Below are 23418 nucleotides of genomic sequence, written 5' to 3' on the forward strand. Positions count from 1 at the left end.
CATCATGTTATAGATCTCAAGGGGGGAACCCACATACGAGAGCCCCTCCCCAGGTCTCAGCCTTAAGTAATGACACATCTCAATTAGAGACTGATGGCTTCCTTACTCAGAACAGGCCACTACGGATGGAGGTGGTGGTGTCCCTGTGGGCCCTGAGGCTCCCAAGAGTGGGAGCGGCATCTTATCTTCCGCACGCCCACAGGAGGAGCCTGGCCTGAGAGTAACGCAACCTAGAATGGCTTGCTGACATAGCTGAACACACCCTTCTTTCTTTACTTGCCTTTCAGGTACCAGGCCCTCTGGGTTTTCCTTCTCCTTCACTGACCACTCTTTCCCTGTCTCCTTAGCTGGTCTCTCAAGTCCCTGACTTCTATACAAAGAACTCAGTCTAACAACTTCTCTATCTAATCTCTCTTCCTAGGAGGTATCTTATCCAGGCTCGTTATGGCTTTAAATACCACCCACACACTTGTAACTCCAGACCAGATCCCTTAACTCCAGACTCTTCTCCATCAATCAACATTTCCACCTGCATATCCAACAGGCATCTCTAACTGAGCTTCTGCTCTTCTTCCCCAAACCTCCCCCCCAGCTCTTCCCATCTCAGTGATGGGACCTCCATCCTTCCGGTTACTCAGGCCAAAAACCTTAGAGTCATTCTTAACCCTTCTCTTTCTCTCGTCCCTTACATCCAATCTGTAAACTCTTATCTTCAATACTGCTTCAGAAACTAACCACCTTTCATCACTTCCACGCTGTCTTAGCCACCAACATTTCTCTCTCCAATTATCAAACAGCCTTAATAACTCTTTGTAAGCCTACAGTCTGCTCTCACACAACAGCCATAATGATCATTTGGAACCCGAGCTGGATTACATCTTTCTTCTACTAATTCCTCCAGTGACTCTCCATCTCACCCAGAGTAAAATTTCAAACCCTCACAGTGATCCACAGGCCCTTTATAACTGGACCTTGAAATGTCTAAGTCTGCTACCCTCCACCCAACCCTCCGACATTCTCTGTCTTCCTTCCCTGCTTTATTTGTCTCCATAACACTTACTGCCATGTGACCCGATAGAGATATTACTTGTCATCTGTCCTAACCAGAATGTAAGCTCCACGGAAGCATGGATTAAGAAAAAAAATCTGGGACTTCCCTGGTGGCACGGTGGTTAAGACTCCACTCTCCTAATGCAGGGGGCCTGGGTTTGATCCCTGGTCTGGGAACTAGATCCCACATGCATGCCGCAACTAAGAGTTCGCATGCTGCAACTAAGGAGCCAGCGAGCTGCAACTAAGGAACCCCTGAGCTGCAACTAAGGAGCCGCCTGCCACAACTAAGACCCAATGCAACCAAATAAATAAATAAATATTTTTTTTAGAAAAAAAAATCTATCGCCATATCCCCAGTGTCAAAAACAGTGCCCGTTCTGTAAATATCTGTGAAATGAATAAATGGGTCCCCACCTCTCCATTTGAGTAGTGGGAGAAGGAGGAGGGTGAAGGGATAGGAAGTAGGCAAGTCGACACCAAAGGTATTTATTTCCTTCGACACTAAGACTACTTGAGGGCAAAGCACTCTTTACACTTGTGGTGCTTTTCCACCTGTCACCACTGGGCGGCACCGCCAGACCAGTGAAAGCACCGAGGACGGAGAGGGCCTCAGCCCAGCTCTGTGCAAGTGCTCACCTTTGAGGCTAGACACTTGTTGGCCCTGGGTCTTGCTGAAGAGAGACAGTTCGTTGGTAATGGATTCCAGCATCTTCACGAAGTTGGGCAGGAAGAGGATGACCTGGACATCATGGTTGGCTAGGTGCCTCCCACAGCTGATACCCTGAGCCCCCTTCACATGCGGCCCACATAGCAGGGCCACCGTAGGCCTCTGGTGAACATTTTTGGGATTCAACCTGGAACAGAAGGCAAAGAAGCATTATCAGCTGCAGACTTGCCAATCCCTTGCATCATATACCAGGCAAGTGCCTCTCGGCACCTATTGCTCTCAGAGTTCTCGCTAGTCCCAGGTTCCAGAGGGGGATGGACAAAATGCACTAAAGGCCAGGTTTACAGGGTGGCACTCCCACTGTCCCACATCCCGGTGTCACGTCATCTGCTGGGTCCTCTCATTAGGTAGTTCACTCAGATCTTGTTCCATATAACACTGTTGCCAGAACATTGCTTTCTGACCAAGGACACTGACTGTTCTCTCCGTATGACCTATTAGGTCCAAACTCTTCTTAGCAAAGAGGCTTTTCTACCTCTGCAGCCTTCTTTGCTCTTCTTCCCCGACATGCCTGCTCCACTGCAGGAACACTGGTCTCATCATTCTCTGCAGCACGTGTAAGGTTCTTTCTTGCTTCTGCTCCAACTATTTCCCCTGCCCAGAAACCCCTTCACTTGTGAAACTCTGACCCACCCCTTTTACGATTACTCTGGCTCAACTCCTAAGACACTCACAGCAAGTACCCAAGAGGGTAGTTCTAAACATCCTCAATCAGTTGCCAGTCCAAGTTCTCTGTACTGAGCTGCCAGTAAGCTAATAAGGGCAATGGTGTAGATACTAATAGTACCTATTTCACAGGACGCTGGGTGGATGAATGGATGTAAAGCACTTGGAACAGGAACCGACACACAAAGTACTCAATCGATGCTGGCACTGTTACACTACCGGTCACAGAGGAGGCAGCGGGCAGGCTAGGGGCTTCCTGGCCTCCTAGGCTGGTAGCTGCCTTGGACACCCACTTCCTGATGAAGTCACTTCCAGCTTCCTGCCGTTCAAAGCTGAGACCTCTCTGGTCTCAGCCACAAGTAAGAAGGTTTAGAGGATTAGCCCTAGAGCTGTGCCCGACTCAGTCTGCCCCCAGGGCAGGAAGGGAAGGGGAGATGAACAGCAAGAAAGAGGCTTAGGCCCCTGCTTAGGGGCGGAGCAGTGACAGTCACTGTTTTTCCCCAAAGAGAGGAAGACAGATGTTGTCAAGCCAAAGAGGAAACCCCCACTCTCCAAATACATTTGGGGGAATGTGGTAATGTACTTTACATATACACCGAGTCATTCATTTCCCTCACCGTGTTTGCATCTTACGGAAATATGACGAGTACTTCTCCCTTCACAGGGGTTATTCCTCAAGTTGCCCCAATGGCTGCTCTGGGAGAAGGTTCAACGGTCATCAGACCCAAGGGCAGGATACTCCTTCAGAGAGCAGCTTGCACTACTTCCTCTTTTGGGGTCTCCACTGGCTCTTTCCTGGCAGAGGAGAGGCCAGGGATCCAGGTTGGGAAGCAGGCCTAAATCAAGGGACAAGGAGGAATGAACACAACGCTATAGGGTGAGGGGAGTAGAGAAGCCAGGAGGGGAAACCTCACAGCCAGCGTGGATCACTTTAGACACCACTCTCCCACAAGGCTACCAAAGTCCTCCTCTTTATTGACAAATCCAGCAGATACCTGTCAACTCTAATTGTGCTTGCTCTCTCAGCATCGCCACTGCTGACCATCCCTTTATTCCTCAAACACCATTCCTTTGGTTCTTACACACTGCCCTCGTGGTTCTCTTACCTCTCTGGCTTTAAACTTTCTTAGCTAGTTTGGAAGGCTCCTCATCTCTTAACTCTGCTTTAATGCTGATGTTCCCCAGAATTCCACCCTAGGCCCTTTCCTCCCTTTACACCCTCTCCTTAGAGGAGCTTGCCTATTCTTATACCATGTACCAGATGATGACTTCCAGATCTTTATCTTCTGCTCAGACCTTTTTCTAAACTTCAGATCCAGATTGCCAGTGGTTTATCTGGATGTCTCACAGGCCTCCTAAACCCAGCATATCCAGAACAAAATCCATCATCTCCCCCAAACCTGCCCCTCTTCCCACGTTCCTTATCACAGTGAATGCTATCACTATCCAACCAGATGTCCATGCTAGAACGCTTTAAGTTCAGTGATCACCGACACTTCACTTTCTATCACCATCCATATCCATTCAATACCCTGCCCTGCTGATTTTACCTTTAAAAATTCCCTCATCCACCCACTTCTCTGATCCCTACTTCCCTGCTTGGGGCCACCATCATCTGGCCCCTGGCTCAGTTTTCTAACTGGTCTCATGGCCCCAGTCTTGCCTCCATTAATCTACTTGGCCAAAGTCGCCTTTTTAAAACACAAGACTAACCATGTTACAGCCCTACTGAAATCCCTTCAGCAGCTCCCTATCTCTCAGCTGTACCAAAGCCCTACTTTCCAGCCACACAAAGTGACTTATGGATCCACAGTCTCCTGATCCTTTCTGCCCTTGGCACACGCTTTTTACTTTTCCCCCTTCCTGCTCGCCGCTGTGAACTCCCCCTTGCTCTGTAGGACTCAGTTTGGATGCTACTGCTCTAGGAAGGGTGGTGAGTGGCTTCTCCAGCCTGGAGTAGAAATGTGGCTTCCTGGAGAGTCTTCTGTTTCCTCTACCACAGCACTGGACTTTCTGGAGACCTCACTAGGCTACTGGAGGACAGGAGCAGTATTTTCTTATTCTTTGTATCCCTAGCCCTAGCACAAGGTCTGGTACATGGTATCAGTAAACATCCACAAAACTAAGCGCTGCCCCTGATATAGCAGCCTAAAGGGCAAGTGGAAAGGTACCAAAGTCTAGCTCTTATACCCAGTTGTCAGGGTTATTCTAGAAGCTCTCAGGTATAGAACTGAGGATTGATTTTTATCCCAGCCCTCTGAGTGAATGGCGAGTTCCAAAGGCTGGGTCTCTGAAGGTTCTTAGAAAGCAAGCCTCTGGTAGTCAGCAGGAGTCTGACAGTCAGCTGTTACCACGAAGGAAGGATCAAAGGGTGGTTTGCTGGGAGAAGAATGAGGACTTCCAGGACAAGGGTGAGAGAGGCAAACAAAAACCTTGTAGCATCCAGGAAAGTGACTTCACAGAGGTACTCACGTTAGAGGAGCAGCAACGGTCTGATGAACTGTGTGTGTGACGCACTGTGCTGGTGCTGAGGCAGAGCAGCCTCACCCCACACTCAGCCCCCGCGGATCTGGAGGCATTTACCTGTTGGGTCCTCCGAGTAGGGTCAGTGCCATCTGACTGGCACACACGCCTGTCATCTCCAGTCTCCGCTCCAGAGTCAAGCCATGCTTCTCAGCCACAGACAACAGCTTTTTATGCAGCTCATAGGAAATACTTGGGACAACCAGGCCAGAGTCTGCAGTTGGAAAGGAGGTGAGGAAAAAGGGAAAGTGATTACAGGAAACCAGCTCCACAAATGGGTGTAGTTGATCTGTGAAAGCCAAGACTTTAAGACTGACCCTCCCCAGCCCATCTGCCTAATCTGGGACTTAGGCGTGCTATGCAGCTCTCCACAGAGCTCAGGCAGTGCATGGGGAACTGAGTAACAACCTGTTCAGGTTACCACAGAGCAGGGATGAACTTAAACTCTCTTAGAAGTGTAGCTTTAGACCACAAAGGCCAAATCCATGAAGATGTATCTGGTACTATCAAGAAAAGGCTGCAATCTATCAACCACATAAGAAGAAAACATGCTTTTCTCAAAGTGGGGGAAATGCCGTTCCTGGCAGTGAGGTTTTCCTCACAAGCAGACCCCCTTATCCTTCCCCAGAGTGGAACAGACACTAGCTAACCCTCCTGACCCTCTTGGTCCCTGCTGTTCAATTTCAAGGCAGGATGACTTGTTCATCCCATCTGCTCCCCACATCTTCTTCCTCCTATTGTCCTCTATTTAGCCCTTCCTTTTGGCTGAAGAAATTCAACTAGGAACTTGTTTTCTTAAATAATTTTGTCATTTTCTCCCCATTTGGGGTGACTGTAACCCAATACTCTTACCACAGGGAAAGAGTACACGGAAAGTAACCTATGGCTTGCTTTAAGCGACTCAGAAGAATCTTTTACTCACCATAAACAAACAGAACTCTATAAAGGTTAGGGAGAATCACAGTCATTGAAAGTACACCATGGAAAGTATTGATACCTGGTTTTACAAGGTCAAAGTCTGCAGCAGCTGGGTACACTTGAAGGAGTCCATAGTATTATACATATCAGTAGCAAGGTGCCGTTTCAGGGCCCAGAAAACCAGGACAGGAAAGAGACAACAAAGTCAAAAATTGTGATCTTTTGCCTTGACAACCAATGCCATCTTACAAAGGCTAAAGCCACTGGGCTGACCCCAAGGGAGCAAACCCTCTGCCAAACAGCCCCATCTGGCCTCACTGGCAGACCAAGAAACACAGATTCCAATCAGCAAGTCATCGTGGGATTGCATGTAATTAGTTTTGTCTGGCTGGATCACATGCCTTTTTAGATCCTGTGTCCTCATCTATACTGGACTGTAAACTCCTCAAAGTAGGAAATAAGCCTCTTACCTCCTCAGCCCCCACCTCAGTATACTGTCCCAGCTGTAGTTATTTACCAATAGAGGCAAGTTCTCATCAGGTACTCAAACGTATAAATGATGCAAACCTACTGCTATTTCTTGTGTGGCTTACTTAAATCGAAGGCAGAAGTTTTCAGAAAGTGCATCATCATCCTGCTGGTTCCAGAACCCTGTATAGAAAAACTTCTCTTCCTCACTGATCCTTTCGGGAGAAATTTCTTGAGGTTCTATCAGATATCCAATCCTGCCTACATGGATTCTTAAAACCACACAGAATTAGGCTGTGGCTGTACATTTTAACAACAGAAATCCAAGCATAAAGACTGAACTTAAAGCACCCACATCTGTATCCTCTCAAGGGAAGGCAAAATAAGGCAAAATGATAATAACTTAATGTAATAATGAAATAAAAACCATCGCCATGTCAAAATTCACACTATCCAGTCGGTTAATTGACCCCTTCCACCTGTATGAGTCCTACTCCTGCCTGGGGCAGAGACAACGAACAGAGAGCTTCGCCTCTCCCCTCACCCTTTGTGAAATGTCAGTCATTGATATCCCGGATGCCGATGCTGGAGGCTGTAGCCTGACCTTGCAAGTCAACCGCTGATTAAAAGAGCCATTTTTATGGCCTGCTCCAGACATGCACATGTTATCAGAACTAATTAGGAACCACTGATAGCAGTGTGAAAAAGCTGAATGAATTCTCAGGAGTCCTAAGCCACTAACAACTCTAAACCTGTCAGACAAGTCATGCACTTGCCTACTTCAAACACCCTCTTCACCTGCAGAGTCACGCAAGGGAGAGCTTTCCCTCAAGTCTGTGCATTTCTTCACCTACGTATTCCCTTCCTGGTGAATTTGAAACAGATCAGGGCAGTGAGTCTTGGGCCTGCCACCCCACTAATCAAACTTTCTTTCTGGGACTAGGTCTTGTGCTCTGCGTATAGGCACCCCCTCTCCGGTTCTGAGGGCTCTCTGGGGGCAGGCTGAGTGTTTTCTGCTACCTTCCTCCTCAGTCTTAGGGGTACAAAACTCATGGCACAGGCGGAGAAGAGTTTACTCCACGCTGGCTGGCTGAATGCTGCAGCTGGAAACTGTGTGTCTGTTACATCTCACTGATTTGTGCTGCAGGGAAGGGGTCCTGTTGATGAACTGGCATGTTTTGTAGCCTAGGGAAAGATACGGCCAGGAATCCTTTCTGCTTAGTCTGCCGGTCGCAGGGTCTAGGACTTCACTGTACTCTACTCTGTATCTCTGAAAGGAACACGCTAGCACCACAAAATGTTCCTTTTCAACATTTACACACAGAGTCCAACCAGTCAGACTGGCTTATCAGAAACAGGCAGAGGGAATAAAATAAACTCCAAAGGAAGGGAACCAAGAACATAGCGTGTAAACTGCAAACAATAACATCACCAAAGCCTGAACATGGGCCAAGCCCAATTATATTTTGGTTGGAAGGTGGATCTTTATTGTTTGGGAACCAAGGCAGTAAAATTAGTTGGTAGGGCTTCTCTTAATATTAATATGTACTTCAGAGCTGTCAGTGAAACAAGAGAGAGATATAATTATAGCCAGTTCGTGACAAGCAGAGCACTTCTTAGGATCTGATTAATCTTAGGATATCAAGGAAAACGGCTTAAGCACACCCAGTACAGGCCAGGAGAGAAGATGCCTCCTCCCCGCACAGCTCATCCCACAGCCTGAAGCAGGGCCATGGAGCCTCGTGGCCCAGCACCATGTGTGCTGCCCCTTCTTCAGGTCTTTGTCACTTCCGCACTGCTCCTTCCAGTACATACTATTTGGGGCCTTGCTCTCCCTTACGGACACATACGCATGTTATCACACCCTCCATCGCACTTCCCCACCCTCAAGACACCTTCTAGCACCACGTCCAAGCCTTCCCCCGCAGCCTCTGCATGTACCTCCCAGCCTTTGTTGTGTAACAGGGCTCCCACAACAAAGTGTCATCTCAAATCCAAACTCAATCCTCACACCGGCATGGCCTTTTAGTTGGAAAGGCTGTTTGTATCCTATGTCTTATCAATGAGGAGCACAGCCCATTACTGGGCATGGGGATTTCTCCAGGACTATGAGTTCTGATTCCATTCTGTGGTGGTCACACAATTGGGCAGCGATATCAGACGAGTTCTTTTTTGGAGTATAAAACAACTGGTAAACGCATACCTTTAGACCCAATGTACAGACAGCCCCTGTAGACTTATATTAAGGCTGCCACAAAACGCAATTTGGTGTCAAGCATACCTTTGAAAGAAGAATTTGTTACGAGAAACCTAAATACCCCTAGTACTCTTTACTGGGGTCCACAAGGCACCCCGTGATCTGGCCCCTGTGCACTTCAGCCCCTTTACTTCGGGCCTCAACCTGCACCACGCTCTGGGCATCGGGGCTGCCTCCTGGTTCCTCAGTACTCCAGGTTCCTCCCAGCCTCAGGAAGCATGTCCCCTCACATGCTTTCCCTCTTCCGGCACTCTCTTCTCTCTTCCAATGCTCCCTGACACCACACATGGCAGGTTCCTCATTCTTCAGGTCTCAGTTTAAAGATCCCTCAGTCTCAGCATGCTGCCTACCTGCTTCACTGTGCTTAATACAATTTGTAAATAACTCTTTTTTCCTTTTGGACTATCTACTTCACTAAACTGTAAGCTCCACGAGGGCAGTTAACTGTCTTGTTCACTGCTGTATCCCCTTCCTCTCCATTGTGCCTTCAGTGCACAGTGCCTAGTGGAGGGGCTACATAAATATGTGTTGAATTAATGAATGAATGTGAAGGAAACCTGTATAACAGCCTCAGGGCATTCCTCTCTGCAGCTGGGTAAGAGTCCAGCTGTAACCAAAGGCAAGTGCAGGTAAGATGTTTCTGACTCTTTCCCCACTTCTTCCTTCCCCCATTAACAACTAGAACAACCTCCTATCCACACTGGACCTCATTCCCTCAGGTTAAAGCTCTACTGGAACAAGCTTTGGACTCAAGAGGTAAAGGACTTCCTGACAAGATACTAATTACAAAGGGGAAAAGTATCTTTATAAGGAAGAAATCTGTTGGACAACACCTTACCAAGTGATCAAACTAGCCTCAGTGATGGGACAAACTGACGTTGTGTACTGTATGATGTAATGCTCCAAGAGAGACAGAGTCCCACCAAAATCCTGGAAAAAAGGTTCAACATGAAATCACATCAAAAGGAAACAATCAATAAATCAAAACCAAGGGTTATTCTGCAAATCAACTGGCCTAGACTCTTCACAAATGTCAATATCACAAAGGACACCAAAAGTTGTGGGAACTGTCCTGATTAAAGGAAATGAAAGAGATCTGACAACTATATGTAATATGCAATGGTTGATTAAAAATACAACTATAGGGACTTCCCTAGTGGCGCAGTGGTTAAGAATCTGCCTGCCAATGCGGGGGACATGGGTTCGAGCCCTGGTCCGGGAAGATCCCACATGCTGTGGAGCAACTAAGCCCGTGTGCCACAACTACCGAGCCTGCGCTCTAGAGCCCGTGAGCCACAACTACTGAGCCCACGTGCCACAACTACTGAAGCCCGTGCACCTAGAGCCCGTGCTGTGCAACAAGAGAAGCCACCGCAATGAGAGGCTTGCGCACTGCAACAAAGAGTAGCCCCCGCTCACCGCAACTAGAGAAAGCCCGTGCACAGCAATGAAGACCCAACGCAGCCAAAAAAATAAATGAGTTAAAAAAAAAAACAACTATAAAGGACATGATTGGGACAACTGGAAAACTTTGCATATGGAATTAGATAATACTTTTGTATTAATTTTAAATTTCCTGAGCGCAATCTTGTAGTGTGGCTGTAGAGAGCAACATCCTACTGAATACATATGGAAGTATTTAGGGGTGAAATGTAATGAGTGCAACTAAATCTAAATTATTCAGGGGTGTGTGTGTGTGCATTTCTATAAAGTAAATGTGGCAAAATGTTAACTGGTGAATCTAAATGAAGGACATATGGTTGTTCACTATACTATTCTAGCACCTTTTCTGAAAGTTTGAAATTTTTTTCAATATAAAAAGTTGGAGAGAAAAAAGAGTAAAGTGCCTCCAAATACGATCAACAAATGTTTGCAGAGTAATAATACATCAAGCCAGTGGTGGTGGGGGGCGGGAATGGCAGGAAACAGAATAAATAAAAAGAATATGAAAACAAACCACATTCCCAGTCTTACAACCTAGCTGGAAACAAAAAATATATATGTGCAAACATCAGAGAAAAAAAACTGTGTCATCCTGAGCACAAGTGTAAAATAGGAATTTCAAACCAGGAGCTGTAGGTAGTGTCAAATCCTCTATCTGAACCATGCCTCACAAGACAGACAGAATTACAGTCACAATGATAGAAAAGGGAGCGCACCTGAGGTGGTGGAGGAACCATGAACAAAGTTACAGAGGCTGGAAAGGGTGTGACATGAGCAGATGAAAACTACCCTGGCTTGGAGCCCAGAGACTGCCATGAAGGCTAGTTTAGAGTAGTGGGCAGGGCCAGACTTCAGAAGGCATTAAAACCAAGTTGTTTTATACAGGATGAAGTTGACAGGGCTAGAAAATGAGGGCAGAAGGCCATGTAGAATCGATTTCAAGGGACAAAGGGAACCTGTGGGGTAGCATAAAAAAGTAAAAGGTCATGACAATTTCAAGGACCACTGAGGAAGAAGAGAATCTAGAGTCAGAATGAATACTGAGGATAAAGGAAAACTCCTTGTCAGAAGGAATCACTGTGTTATTAAATTAGCAAAAAATGGCCTCCAGGGTTCTTTCTAGTCATGAATTTTTTTTTTTTTGGCTGCATTGGGTCTCCATTGCTGCACGTGGACTTTCTCTAGTTGTGGCAAGCGGGGGCTACTCTGTTGCAGTGCGCGGGCTTCTCACTGCAGTGGCTTTTCTTGTTGTGGAGCACAGGCTCTAGGTGTGCAGGCTTCAGTAGTTGTGGCACATGGGCTCAGTAGTTGTGGCTCGCGAGCTCTAGAGCGCAGGCTCAGTAGTTGTGGCGCATGGGCTTAGTTGCTCTGAAGCATGTGGGATCTTCCCGGACCAGGGCTCAAACCCGTGTCCCCCACATTGGCAGGTGGATTCTTAACCACTGAGCCACCAGGGAAGCCCTCTAGTCATGAATTTTTATGAGAAGTAAGAGGCAAAGATGGCCACAAAGTTTCATGCTGGACACTTTAAAAATGGTGATTCCACTGAAAGAAATGGGAATGCTAAGGAGTCAAAGCTATGGGAGGGGGTGAATGACTGACTTAGCTTTGATATATTGAATTTAAGGAGGATGATGGATACATTGAAATCAAACCCCTTCCTTGCTCTGGCCAGACGCGTGTGGCTGTGAAATGGCAAAGGGCACATAATAGCAAAAAAAATCACATTTGCAGAGACCAACTCAAGTTTCTAAAATGACCAACTGGCACCTTCATCAAAACTCAGGCGTCAGGCCATCATGTGCTGGCTCCAGATCCCCCAGCCCTTAGTTTGAGCTTAAACTCTTAAAATTAAAAAACTCTGGCAGTAGGGCTTCCCTGGTGGCGCAGTGGTTGAGAATCTGCCTGCCAATGCAGGGGACACGGGTTCGAGCCCTGGTCTGGGAGGATCCCACATGCTGTGGAGCAACTAGGCCCGTGAGCCACAACCACTGAGCCTGCGCGTCTGGAGCCTGTGCTCCGCAACAGGAGAGGCCGCGATAGTGAGAGGCCCGCGCACCGTGATGAAGAGTGGCCCCCGCTTGCCGCAACTAGAGAAAGCCCTCGCACAGAAACGAAGACCCAACACAGCCAAAAATAAATAAATAAATAAATAAAAATTTAAAATACAGACATACACTTAAAAAAAAAAACAAAAAAAAACTCTGGCAGCAAGTTGCCATGAGACCTTTTCCAGTAGGACTGTAGGAAGCACAAGTGTTCACTACTGGGGGAAGAGTCTAAGCCAAGACACCTGTCTTAACAGTACTGCTCTAAATCCTCATGAGCGCCAAGGACGACAACCAAGCCCTTCAGGCTGATGACAAGTGTCCACCTGATTATCCAAGCCCAGAAACTCTGAAGGATTCCACATTAAAAGAAATAACTGGGCTTCCCTGGTGGCGCGGTCGTTGAGAATCTGCCTGCCAATGCAGGGGACACGGGTTCGAGCCCTGGTCTGGGAGGATCCCACATGCCGCGGAGCAACTAGACCCTTGAGCCACAACTACTGAGCCTGCGCGTCTGGAGCCTGTGCTCCGCAGCAAGTGAGGCCGCAACAGTGAGAGGCCCGCGCACCGCGATGAAGAGTGGCCCCCGCTCGCCACAACTAGAGAAAGCCCTCGCACAGAAACGAAGACCCAACACAGCCAAAAATAAAATAAATAAATAAATTTTAAAAGAAATAACTACTCCCTCCACTCCTGGCACCGGAGGATCTGCTAGAACCTGAGGTTCCCCAGAATCAACCAAGTCACTGTCAAGGAAGTCTGCCTGCAGAGACACAATTTCAGAAACTAGGCTCATCAGCTCTGCTCAATGAAAAGCTGTGGCGGCACTTGGTGCAGGAGCACAGGTATTGTTAATGCAGGTTTTCTGGTCCAGAACACCTCCTAGAATTTACCTCCTCATGTCTCCCCTGTGGCTCTCTTAGGATGAGAAATGTAAAAGAGGTGCCTCCCCGGGAATGGCATCCCTGTAGCACATGGTCTAATCTGTAAACACAGGAAGGGGAATGAGGGTTGAAGGGAGATCAAGGAAGAACCCATGTGGGTTGGGTCAATGGTTTGAAAAAGCAGTGAGATCATGACCAGTTCCATTGCAGCAGACACTCGAGTCTCCGCGCGAGAAGGGTCCTCCTCAGGAGCACGACAGCCACTGAAGGCAGTCTTCACTATCCTCAGGGTAAAATTCCTCGATGGCCACTTCTAAGCTCAAAGATTTCTTTCTTTCTGAATTCCTTCTGAACACATAAACAAACCCAAAACAGGTTTCCTGATTACCTGTTCTTCAGGAGGTAAAAAACACTGCTCGTCTTGAAAGCATTAGGACACATCTTGAGGGCCTCTGGGGACAAGAAGCAGAGGAAGGCAGACAGGGCTCAGAGGCAGAAATGGAACGCCAGCTGTGGAAAACAACTGACAGCCTGGAATGGTGAAAGCAGAGCTTGTCCTGAGAGCAATATACAGCGCTACTGAAGCGCAAAGAGAAGAATAAAGAGGCAAGCCAGAAGCAGCAGAAACAAGCCAACTGTGGCTTCACCAGCTACTCCCCTTCAGAGTAGAACTAGAACTGCTTTTACTGAGAAAAATGAGTATGCGTTAAGTGGTGCTGAACTAAGGGAGCTCAAACCAGAGTGCCTCACTCAAACTCTAACTTGATCCTTTTGCAAGACAGTAAGCAGTAACTCTACTTCAGGTCATCTTCATACACTTGCTACTCCCCAAACTTCAGCAGACACATAGTGTGGAGGCTGAGGAACATCCTTCAGGCAAAGCCGATGGGACAACTGTGGAGATTCAGTGCCTGTACCAATAGCACCCTGTTGCCTCCCATCTGGCTTCTATATACTTGAAGACAAAAGAAGGCTACACAGTGGGAAAAAAATGGCAGAAATTAAATCAGAATTCTACCCAAAATGAAGGGGTCTTGAATAAATGAACCTGAGAAGAATTTATTAGAACCCAGGGAATGAAGAATTCTAGACACTTTAAAGCCATTCCTGGTGAAAGATTTAATGGAACACTTAACTCCAACAAAATGAGGATAATAATAAAAAGGGGAAAACAGTACCTCATAGAGATGCCATGAAAATTAACTGTGATAAGCATGTGAAGTGCTTAGAATGGTGCCCAGGACACAGTAAATACCCAATGAACATCCAATATTATGACGGTGATCATAACGTTGTTTCTCCTGAACCAGGCACTCACCCTTCCTTTTCTGCCACCTCTAAATCTTGTACACACTTCCATTATTTGTTTACACATCTGGTTACCCTATGTAAGGCCCCTGAGGTGATGGACAATGACTTACCAGAGCATCTAGAACGGTGCCTGGCACATAGTAAAAGTTTTATAAATGTTGACGCTTTGAAGTAACTTTATTGAGACAGCCTTTGCACTTCACATTAAAGTCATATATTGACTGAATAATAATTATAAGCCGGGCATTGCACTAGCTGCTTTCCACGTGATCTCATTTAATTGCCAGATATTATCCCACTTTACAGACAAGGAAACAGGCTCAGTAGTCCCCACGTGGCTACATATCTCAATTCTCTGACCCTACAGAAGCCTCCTCATTGAAGCCTTTAATATTGAATAATTAGTAAGTCCCTCAGTGTGGCAACTCTACTAATTGCTTTCTCTGGGCTCAGCCACAAAGCAATGCAAGAAGAAAATCACAAAAACTTGGCCCATTAAAACCTAGACGTTCCACAACTAGACTCGCTGCCATTCTTCACACCCCACAGATTCAATGCTTTTGAATTCTGTTGTTCACTCAACCCTCTTCAACCTGTCTTCAATCATCAAATCCTATCAAATTCCCCTTTGTCACTTCTCTCACATCTCTGTCTTCCTTTCCATTCAGAGGTCCAAACCCCTGGCATATTAGTTATGTCATCAGTCTAACTTATCTTCCTGCTCTGGTCTCTCTCCTCAAATTCTACTCTGAACTCTATCACGAGACCAGTCTTGCTAAAGACTAACAAATTTTCCTAAAAGAGATTTTGGATCATGTCTTTTTCAGAATCCTTCAGTTGCTCCTCATGGCCATAAAACAAGGGGCAGCATTAGCACACAGGCTCTCTGAGCTCTGGTCTAAAGCTATTTTTAATTCCTGCTATTCCCCCACACAAAAATCTCCGCCCTGGCCAAACCAGCCAATAGCCAATCTCCCACACAGCCCTTTATCACCCTACACCAGCACCTGCCCAGCCTACCCATAAGTATCTTCCTCTTCCTCTCTGGTGAAATCCTGCCCATGCTTCAAGGCTTCTGTCCTGCTCCCTTTGTGAAGCCTTTCCTGATCAGCCCAGCCTTCAAGACCTCTCGTGCCTCTCAACACCCAATGCATTTAATGTCCACACTCTCATTGGACTCCAGGCATATATGGTATCTTTCCATTTCCTAGTACATCTTAATTACTTGGATACAAGGACTGTCTTAGAGTGACTTACATATAATAAGCACAGTGTTCCTACTGGCCCCCACTGTCTTAAAAATTACTTTGAGAATACTATGAATGTTGAGCAAAGATTCTTCTCTGAAGCCTTACCACTCTCCTAACCGGTGTTCTTTGGGGACCTCTCACCTCTGAACACAGAGCGCTCACATGCATCTAGCATTTTACAGGCAAACTTAACCAACATGTATGCAACCACAGGGTACCATTATTTAGCAGCGTAGGTCCAAGCTGGAGGAATGTCTGACAATCTGTTGGAGATAGCAGCACTGTTAAAGGACCCAAAGGGACCCTCCAGAGAGAAAAGATTTGGGTTAAACAAAGAGCTAAATTTAGCTGCTTCCTGAATGTGTTTTCCCAATCAATAGACCTTTTATAACACTGCCCCCCTCCATGCACACAGTTGGCAAAGAGTATTGCCAAGAGGAGTATGAGCAATTAGAGAATAACAGCTTAGAAACTGTTGACACCACTCAGCATGCAGTCAATGTGTAGGATACCAGCAGCAAGCTGCCAGAATCCTGAAACCCAAGCCATTACCAAATGGGTAGTAAACATGTTCTTTTGCTACTCTGGGAATTAGCAGAAAATAAGTATTTGGGGTTCTAGGACATGAATGCCACAAGGCTAGATTGGGGAGCTAGCCAAACCACTCTCTACAACTGCAGATCTAAGTTGGTCTAGTCCTGAGGGAATACTAAAGAGAAAAGACTATATAGTCTAATTGCCATTAAACTGCCCTTCTCTTCTTATATCCTTCTTTCTCTTTAACATATCTGTATTCAGAAAAGGAAAGGAAATGTGATAGATAAGGTTTATAGAGCCTTTACCTCTCTGGACCTCAATGTCCTCAATCTGTTAAATGAGAAAATTATACTAGGTGATCAAGTAACCTAACACTAACATTTTTTTTTGTCCTAGCTTGTTTCCCCACATATTCCAGATAGCTTGCCTCATTCCGATACTAACATTTGGACAGTAAATCCAACTGGAAAAGTGTCCCCAGCCAGGCACTACGTGAATAACATTGAGTAAAAACCTGCTTTGAGACTTGTGCCTTGGAGCTGGAACAGAGACAAAATCACCTGTAGAAGCTGCTCAGCAAGATAATTGCTTGCTTGCTCTATTTCCAGCATAGATCCTGCTTGGCAAAAGGACTTCATTTCCACTCCTTATCACTGCTGAGAACAAAGAGAAAAACCAGATGGCATGAGGCTATAGGGCCTCTTGTACCCTCACTGTCATGCTCCAGTGAAACGCAGCTGGTTGCTACACACCACAAGCCGCCATATCCGAGTTCTTGGCCAATGCCTAGCACATGTGGTTTGTAGTATGTCTGTTAATGGCAATTCTGGAAAAATATGAGAGGAGGGAACTTTCACTTCTGTCATTAAACAAAGTGTGAACATTAAGCTGAGGAGATAAGAGTATGTAGGAAGAAAAATTCCCACCTCTCCTGTTGTCTACTTTGGCAAATGTTTTCTTAGGCTCTTTTAGATCTGAGAATCTTTCCTGATTCTTATTGCTATTCTCTCCCTGTTAGCCACTTCACTCCAAGGCAGGCTATAATCTCCCCAAGCTCAGGAATTTCAGGGAAATCACATACGGCACGACCCAACCACCTCAGCTTCCAGAGAGTTACCAGTAGAGGCAGCTTATTTTGCCACTGAGGGCAGTAAAAAGGAGAACAGTCAAAAGTGGATGGACGGTGTATGTATAGCTGATTCACTTTGTTATACAGCAGAAACTAACACACCATTGTAAAGCAATTATACTCCAATAAAGATGTTAAAAAAAAAAAAAAGTGGATGGACGGCAGGATCTGAGTATACAACCAGACCTGCTGGATGATAGCTGCCTTTGAAAAGCTTAAAACCTGGCAATTTAAATTAAGCCTGATTCTGAGCTAGGTTGTTTGCCTTAACATAGGTGATAAAAATCAAAGGAGTTCAGCAACTCACACTGTCAGTGTCACTTAAGGAAACTACCTTAGTAAAGAGGCGTGCCTGCCAGAGTCTGATAGTGAAAGACAGAAATTAGTAGTCTTTCTTAACCTGACAACCTGTTTATTTCTTTTTTTTCACATGGAAGCTTTTACACTCAGCAAAACCAAATACCACAGAGCCCTACTGATGTTTACAAAAATGCCATGCCATATCTCTGATTTTCCCCCATATGTAACTAAGCTGTCTCCATAAATTTCCCTGTAACTGCTACTAGCATTCAAGGTTTATATTCCCTATATTCAAGACTCCAAGACTTCAGATGATTATTATACTTATTAAAATGACTGATTCCTCCTTTAGCTCCTAAGATCATTTAACAACAATAGTTTCAATCTGTAATCTAAGAAGCCCAGTTAATAATAAGTTTGGGGGGAAGGGACAGAGACAGGGACGAGGTAGACCACCTGTCCTACAGCTGCCTCAAATGCCATGTTTGAAGAAAAGATCCAAATGCTAAAAGATAAAACAAAACCACAAACTTAAAAATCACTGAGTTAACAGACTAGGCTATCATACACAGTGACCTACCTAATTACCAAGGCACTACACTGTCACATAAGCATTATGACTAGCCAACCCTCAATGACCAGGGTTAGCAGGAGATGAGGACAGTGCAGTAAACAAATGTAATTTATTGAAACCCTAATTTTAGCCAATGGTTTCAACTACTCAGCTCTATTTCTTACCCCAGCAAACAACCAGTGAAGCAGAGTTGAACTTCTGGTAAAATCTACAGGCAGAAACAGGGAAGCCAAAGTAAAAATAGAGCTGACTATGTCAATCTAGATAGTCAGCCTCTATGCCTTTAGTTGTTAATCATAACATACTTAACAGCAGACCAGATCCTGCCAGGTACAGGATAAAAATGGACATGTAGAGAAATCAGCCCCCACCCCAGCCTAGTGGTAGGTAGGATGCTATATTGGCCACAGTCTCTAAAAGACAATATAATGGGCCAACCACCATGCCCCTTGAGTTAATTCCTACTACAAGACTCTGACTCAGAATCTGGGTCATTCTGTTTCAAGTATTAAAAAAAAAAAAAAAAAGGAAGAGCAGCCAGTGGGATGTGTGTGGGGTTAACTTACCTGTGCAGAACTCCTTGCTCACGTTGTGGGGCACTGTGATCCGACGATAGACGATGGGCTCTGACTCCAGGATGTTCTCATCATGGCGGTACCGAGTAGGCCTCTCATTTGGGATGCCCCGGGAACGGGTACCACTTCTCCTCTCATAAGTATCAATCTCCTCAAACACAGCTGCTTTGTCAAAAAGGGCCAGGTTCCCTTCAAAATCAAAATCTGTATCTGGGATCTCCTCAATATCATCCCCAAAGCACTCGTCATCTTTATTCTTCATCTGGCCGTTCTTTAAGCCACTTTTCTTTGGAGTTGCCTGATTTGGGTGCCTGCTACTAGATGACCCTGGAGAAAAAAAAGGGATTAAAGTCAGTGTGCCCACATAAAGTGCTCATTTATAAGTGGAAAATACATTAGTCCTTTGTGGACAGTGTTACAGGAATCAATGTGAAAATGGTATAAGGTAAAGCTATTCCTAAATCACATTAAGTAGAAAAAATTACCACAAATCTCATGGAATAATAGATTTCGTATATTACCCGACTAACAGTGAATATGAAATAAGCAGTGCGTCTGGAAATCTTAAGCTCTGCTCTTCATAAGGGAATTGGTAATGACTGAGGCTTTTTTGACAACTGAATATACCAAAAAAGTGGAAGGGCAAGAATACAGCAGTCTCTTCCCACAGGTCTGGGTGGTTTGATTCTGAATGTCCAGCAGTTAATTAAGAGAGAAATACCCCCAGAGTAAAAGAAGGCCAAGTCCTCATAACCTGAAGCTCACAGGAAGATCTTATTCAAGTGGCTCTGAATTCCATGCTTACCAAGCAAGCAATCTTTTGATTTTTTAACTCAGTCTCAGGCTACCCCAGTAGGAGGGAATCCCTGGGTTTAGACAGATTCCAGACCTTGAGCCAGATATACATCTACCACTATAAGTTGATATATTTTGATTTACAGGCCTGTTTTTATAACTTTTGGTTAATGTGAACTCTTTTCTCAAAATTTTACCACTTCTAGGAAGGCAATTTCTGAACCATCAAATGACGACAAGGACCATATTGACCTGATCCTGTAGAGGGCACACCAAGATGCATATCAACACCACAGCAGTCAGTCACTCTCTGTCTCTGAAACTCTGTTTGGCCACCACGTATCAGTCAACTACTCCTCTAGCAGCCAAGGCAGAAGACCCCACAGAATTCTCCAAACCATCCCTTCCCAGAGAATCCTGAACTGAATTTATAGTTTGAGCCCCATCTGACCACCCTGAAAGGATGGACCAGCTGACTGGTATGGCAAATGGAACTGCCAACATAGTCTGGATAAACATCATGCACTTCCTTTTGTGAGAACAAGCTCCTCAATTATTGAAAATACTCAAGAAGAGGTTAGGATGATCATGAGCAAACCCCCTCACACGTATCATCCCAACTATACTGCTCTAACTTTTCTCACAGCAACTCCCTTCTATCCAATGGACCATGAGTCACGAGACCTAGGATCTATTTGCGTGTTGTATAATCTTATACCTATCACCCAACTTCTCAATTTCCTTGTGTGTAAAATGATCACTGTGGTACCCCCAGCAGGGTTTCTAGTACATAGGAGTCAGTCAATAAATATTTGTTTAATGTTATCAATCAACATCAGCAAGATCAATTACAATAATTATTCTGAAAGATATATACTATGCAAATATAACTCATGTCTAAGTCTTCCTAATGCCAAATATTGGTATGGAAAAGGGCTATGCTGGCAGTTAGGATGAGATTTAGGCCTCTGAGAAAAACCTAAGGCTGACCAAAATTATGAAGGGGAGGAAGAGTTGGCTGAGTCACCATGAACAGCTGAGATTACGAACCACTGAGAAGCTTGTCAAAGTCTGGGTTAAGTTCTAGTTCTGATAATTTGATAAAAACATTTAGTGAGAGCATGCTGTGTGCCACAGCCAGGTACCGGGAATATAGTACATAACCAAGACATGCTACCCAAAAAGGAAGGAGGAGAGATATATAAGCAAATAACTAAAATACAATATAATGAGAATTATAATAGAAGTTTATATAAAGTGCTACAGCAATATGGATGAGAAACAGAGCTGGGTTAGGAATGGGAGAACAAGAATGAAAATACAGGGCTTCCCTGGTGGTGCAGTGGTTGAGAATCTGCCTGCCAATGCAGGGGACACGGGTTCGAGCCCTGGTCTGGGAAGATCCCACATGCCGCGGAGCAACTAGGCCCGTGAGCCACAATTACTGAGCCTGCGCGTCTGGAGCCTGTGCTCCGCAACAAGAGAGGCCGCGATAATGAGAGGCCCACGCACTGCGATGAAGAGTGGCCCCCGCTTGCCGCAACTAGAGAAAGCCCTCGCACAGAAACGAAGACCCAACACAGCCATAAATAAATTAAAAAAAAAAAAAAAAAAAAAGACAGAGACTGTCTAATTAGAATGTAAATACTGTTAAATACTGTTTAAAAAAAAAAAAAAGAATGAAAATACAAGGTCAGGATAACACCATTAGCAATGTATGTAGGCAAGGGAAGAACTAGAGAAAAAAGTCCAGTTTGTAGGATTATCAATGTATTGCCTCAATGTTAAATCAATAGGGACTTCCCTGGTGGCGCAGTGGTTAAGAATCCGCCTGCCAAAGCAGGGGACACGGGTTCGAGCCCTGGTCTGGGAAGAGCCCACATACCGTGAAGCAACTAAGCCCGTACGCCACAACTACTGAGCCTGCGCTCTAGAGCCCATGTTCCACAACTACTGAGCCCATGCACCTAGAGCCCACGCTCCACAACAAGCCACTGCAATGAGAAGCCTGTGCATCGCAACGAAGAGTAGCCCCCGCTCGCCAAAACTAGAGAAAGCCCACACGCAGAAATGAAGACCCAACGCAGCCAAATAAGTAAATTTATTTTAAAAAATAAAAAATATTAAATCAAGATTATTAGGAAATAGGTCTCTGGCCCAGTGGTCTCTCTCCAGTGGTTGTGTGCATACCCAGGAGTGCAAAGGATGATCCACTGGGATGCAGAGAGAAGATATTGAATATTTTATTTATTCTTTCTTTTAACTAAAAACAGGAAGAAATTAAGCCTTATGAACTTAATGTACAGATGGAAATTGGCACCCTTATGAGGTTTCATGCCACCCAATCACTGCCAGTATTTGAACTATCTGAGGAATGAATGATGTTCCATAACAAGAAGTGTGTCCAAGTGGATTTACATCAAAATTTTTAAATTGTGGTAAAATATACATAACATACAATTTACCATTTAAACCATTTTTAAGTGTACAGTTCGATAACATTAAGTACATTCACACTGAGCAACTATATACATTTTTAACTACTAAAGCATACAAAAATGAGTAAGTCGCTTTAAAAGATTCCTATAAAAAAGCTATGTATTGGGACTTCCCTGGCGGTCCAGTGGTTAAGACTCCATGCTTCTAATGTAGGGGGTGCGGGTTCAATCCCTGGTTGGAGAACTAAGATCCCACATGCCGTGCAGTGCAAACAAACAAAAAAAAAGCAGCTATGCATTAAAGATAATACTAATAATGCAATTATAAGTGAACAAGAGAATGGCAGAGATAACACTTCCTCTATTTCTCTTTTTTTTTATTATTATTTATTTATTTATTTATTGTTTGGGCTGTGTTGGGTCTTCGTTTCTATGCGAGGGCTTCCTCTAGCTGTGGCAAGCGGGGGCCACTCTTCATCGCGGTGCGCGGGCCCCTCACTATCGTGGCCTCTCTTGTTGCGGCGCACAGGCTCCAGACGCGCAGGCTCAGTAATTGTGGCTCACGGGCCTAATTGCTCCACGGCATGTGGGATCTTCCCAGACCAGGGCTCGAACCCGTGTCCCCTGCATTAGCAGGCAGATTCTCAACCACTGCGTCTCCAGGGAAGCCCCCTCTATTTCTCTTATAGGCTTCTTTAACCAGACTGTTTTAAAAATTTAATCTAATCAGATCTAAGAAGACAGCCTCCCAAATTAAAAAGTAATCAAGGTTATTCCAAATATGAATCCATATGGACTACCACTGATTAACTTCACCCTAAGTGTATACTCTACATCATAGCCCTGGGGCCAAATCCAGCCCAAACACTGCCTGTTTCTGTAAATAAAGTTTTACTGGAACACAGTTACATTCATTTGTTTACATATTGTCTAAGGCTGCTTATGTACTACAAAGACAAAGTTAAATGTTTGAAACAGAGACCTTATGGCCTGCAAGGCCTAACCTATTTAATATCTGATCCTTTACAGAAAAAGTTTGCTCAGTCTGCTCTACATCATGCCTCTCACAGGTATTCTCTCCAACTATGACTGCCATTAAAATAAAAAAAAATTTTTTTTAATTAACTGAATGTAACCAGAATTCTTTGAATCTCTGTTCTATTCAAGGTGTTAAGTGTGTCACTTGTCATTCAGACCTGTCAGCCAATACTATGCCTGGTCCACCATAAGTAAACAAGAATCTCTGGTGAATTATGAAATCAAAACAGTCACATCAAAAAACAAAAAACAAAAAAAACCCAAACAACAAAAGCCTCTAAAGAGGTTATAAAAAAAAGACAACTTGAGACTATGAGAAAGAAAGGGAACCAGCAAAAACTATGCCAAGTGTGTTGCGTGACTGAAAAGGACAGGAAGATGAAGTCAACAATGATTCAAGAGGGAGTATGAGGCAAGGGCTTCACAGGAAAGCAGTTCAGTCATGTCCATTATGAACTGACAATGAACTATCCTGGACCTATCA

General features: G+C 45.0%; 1 protein-coding gene across 4 annotated transcripts in view; it reads right to left on the reverse strand.

The window, feature by feature from the left end:
- The window catches only part of EDC3 (enhancer of mRNA decapping 3), a 52567-nt gene that overhangs the window by 3255 nt on the left and 25894 nt on the right, over positions 1–23418 (reverse strand). For all 4 annotated transcript variants that reach the window (XM_082449966.1, XM_082449967.1, XM_082449968.1 and 1 more), the window contains 3 exons: positions 18655–18990; positions 5030–5183; positions 1690–1907 (listed from right to left, as the gene is read on the reverse strand). In XM_082449966.1, coding sequence (XP_082306092.1) covers positions 1690–1907; positions 5030–5183; positions 18655–18990 — 708 coding nt within the window. The remainder of the gene's footprint in view (positions 1–1689; positions 1908–5029; positions 5184–18654; positions 18991–23418) is intronic.

Source organism: Balaenoptera physalus (assembly GCF_965194825.1).
Source record: "Balaenoptera physalus genome assembly, chromosome: 2".
NCBI lineage: Eukaryota > Metazoa > Chordata > Mammalia > Artiodactyla > Balaenopteridae > Balaenoptera > Balaenoptera physalus.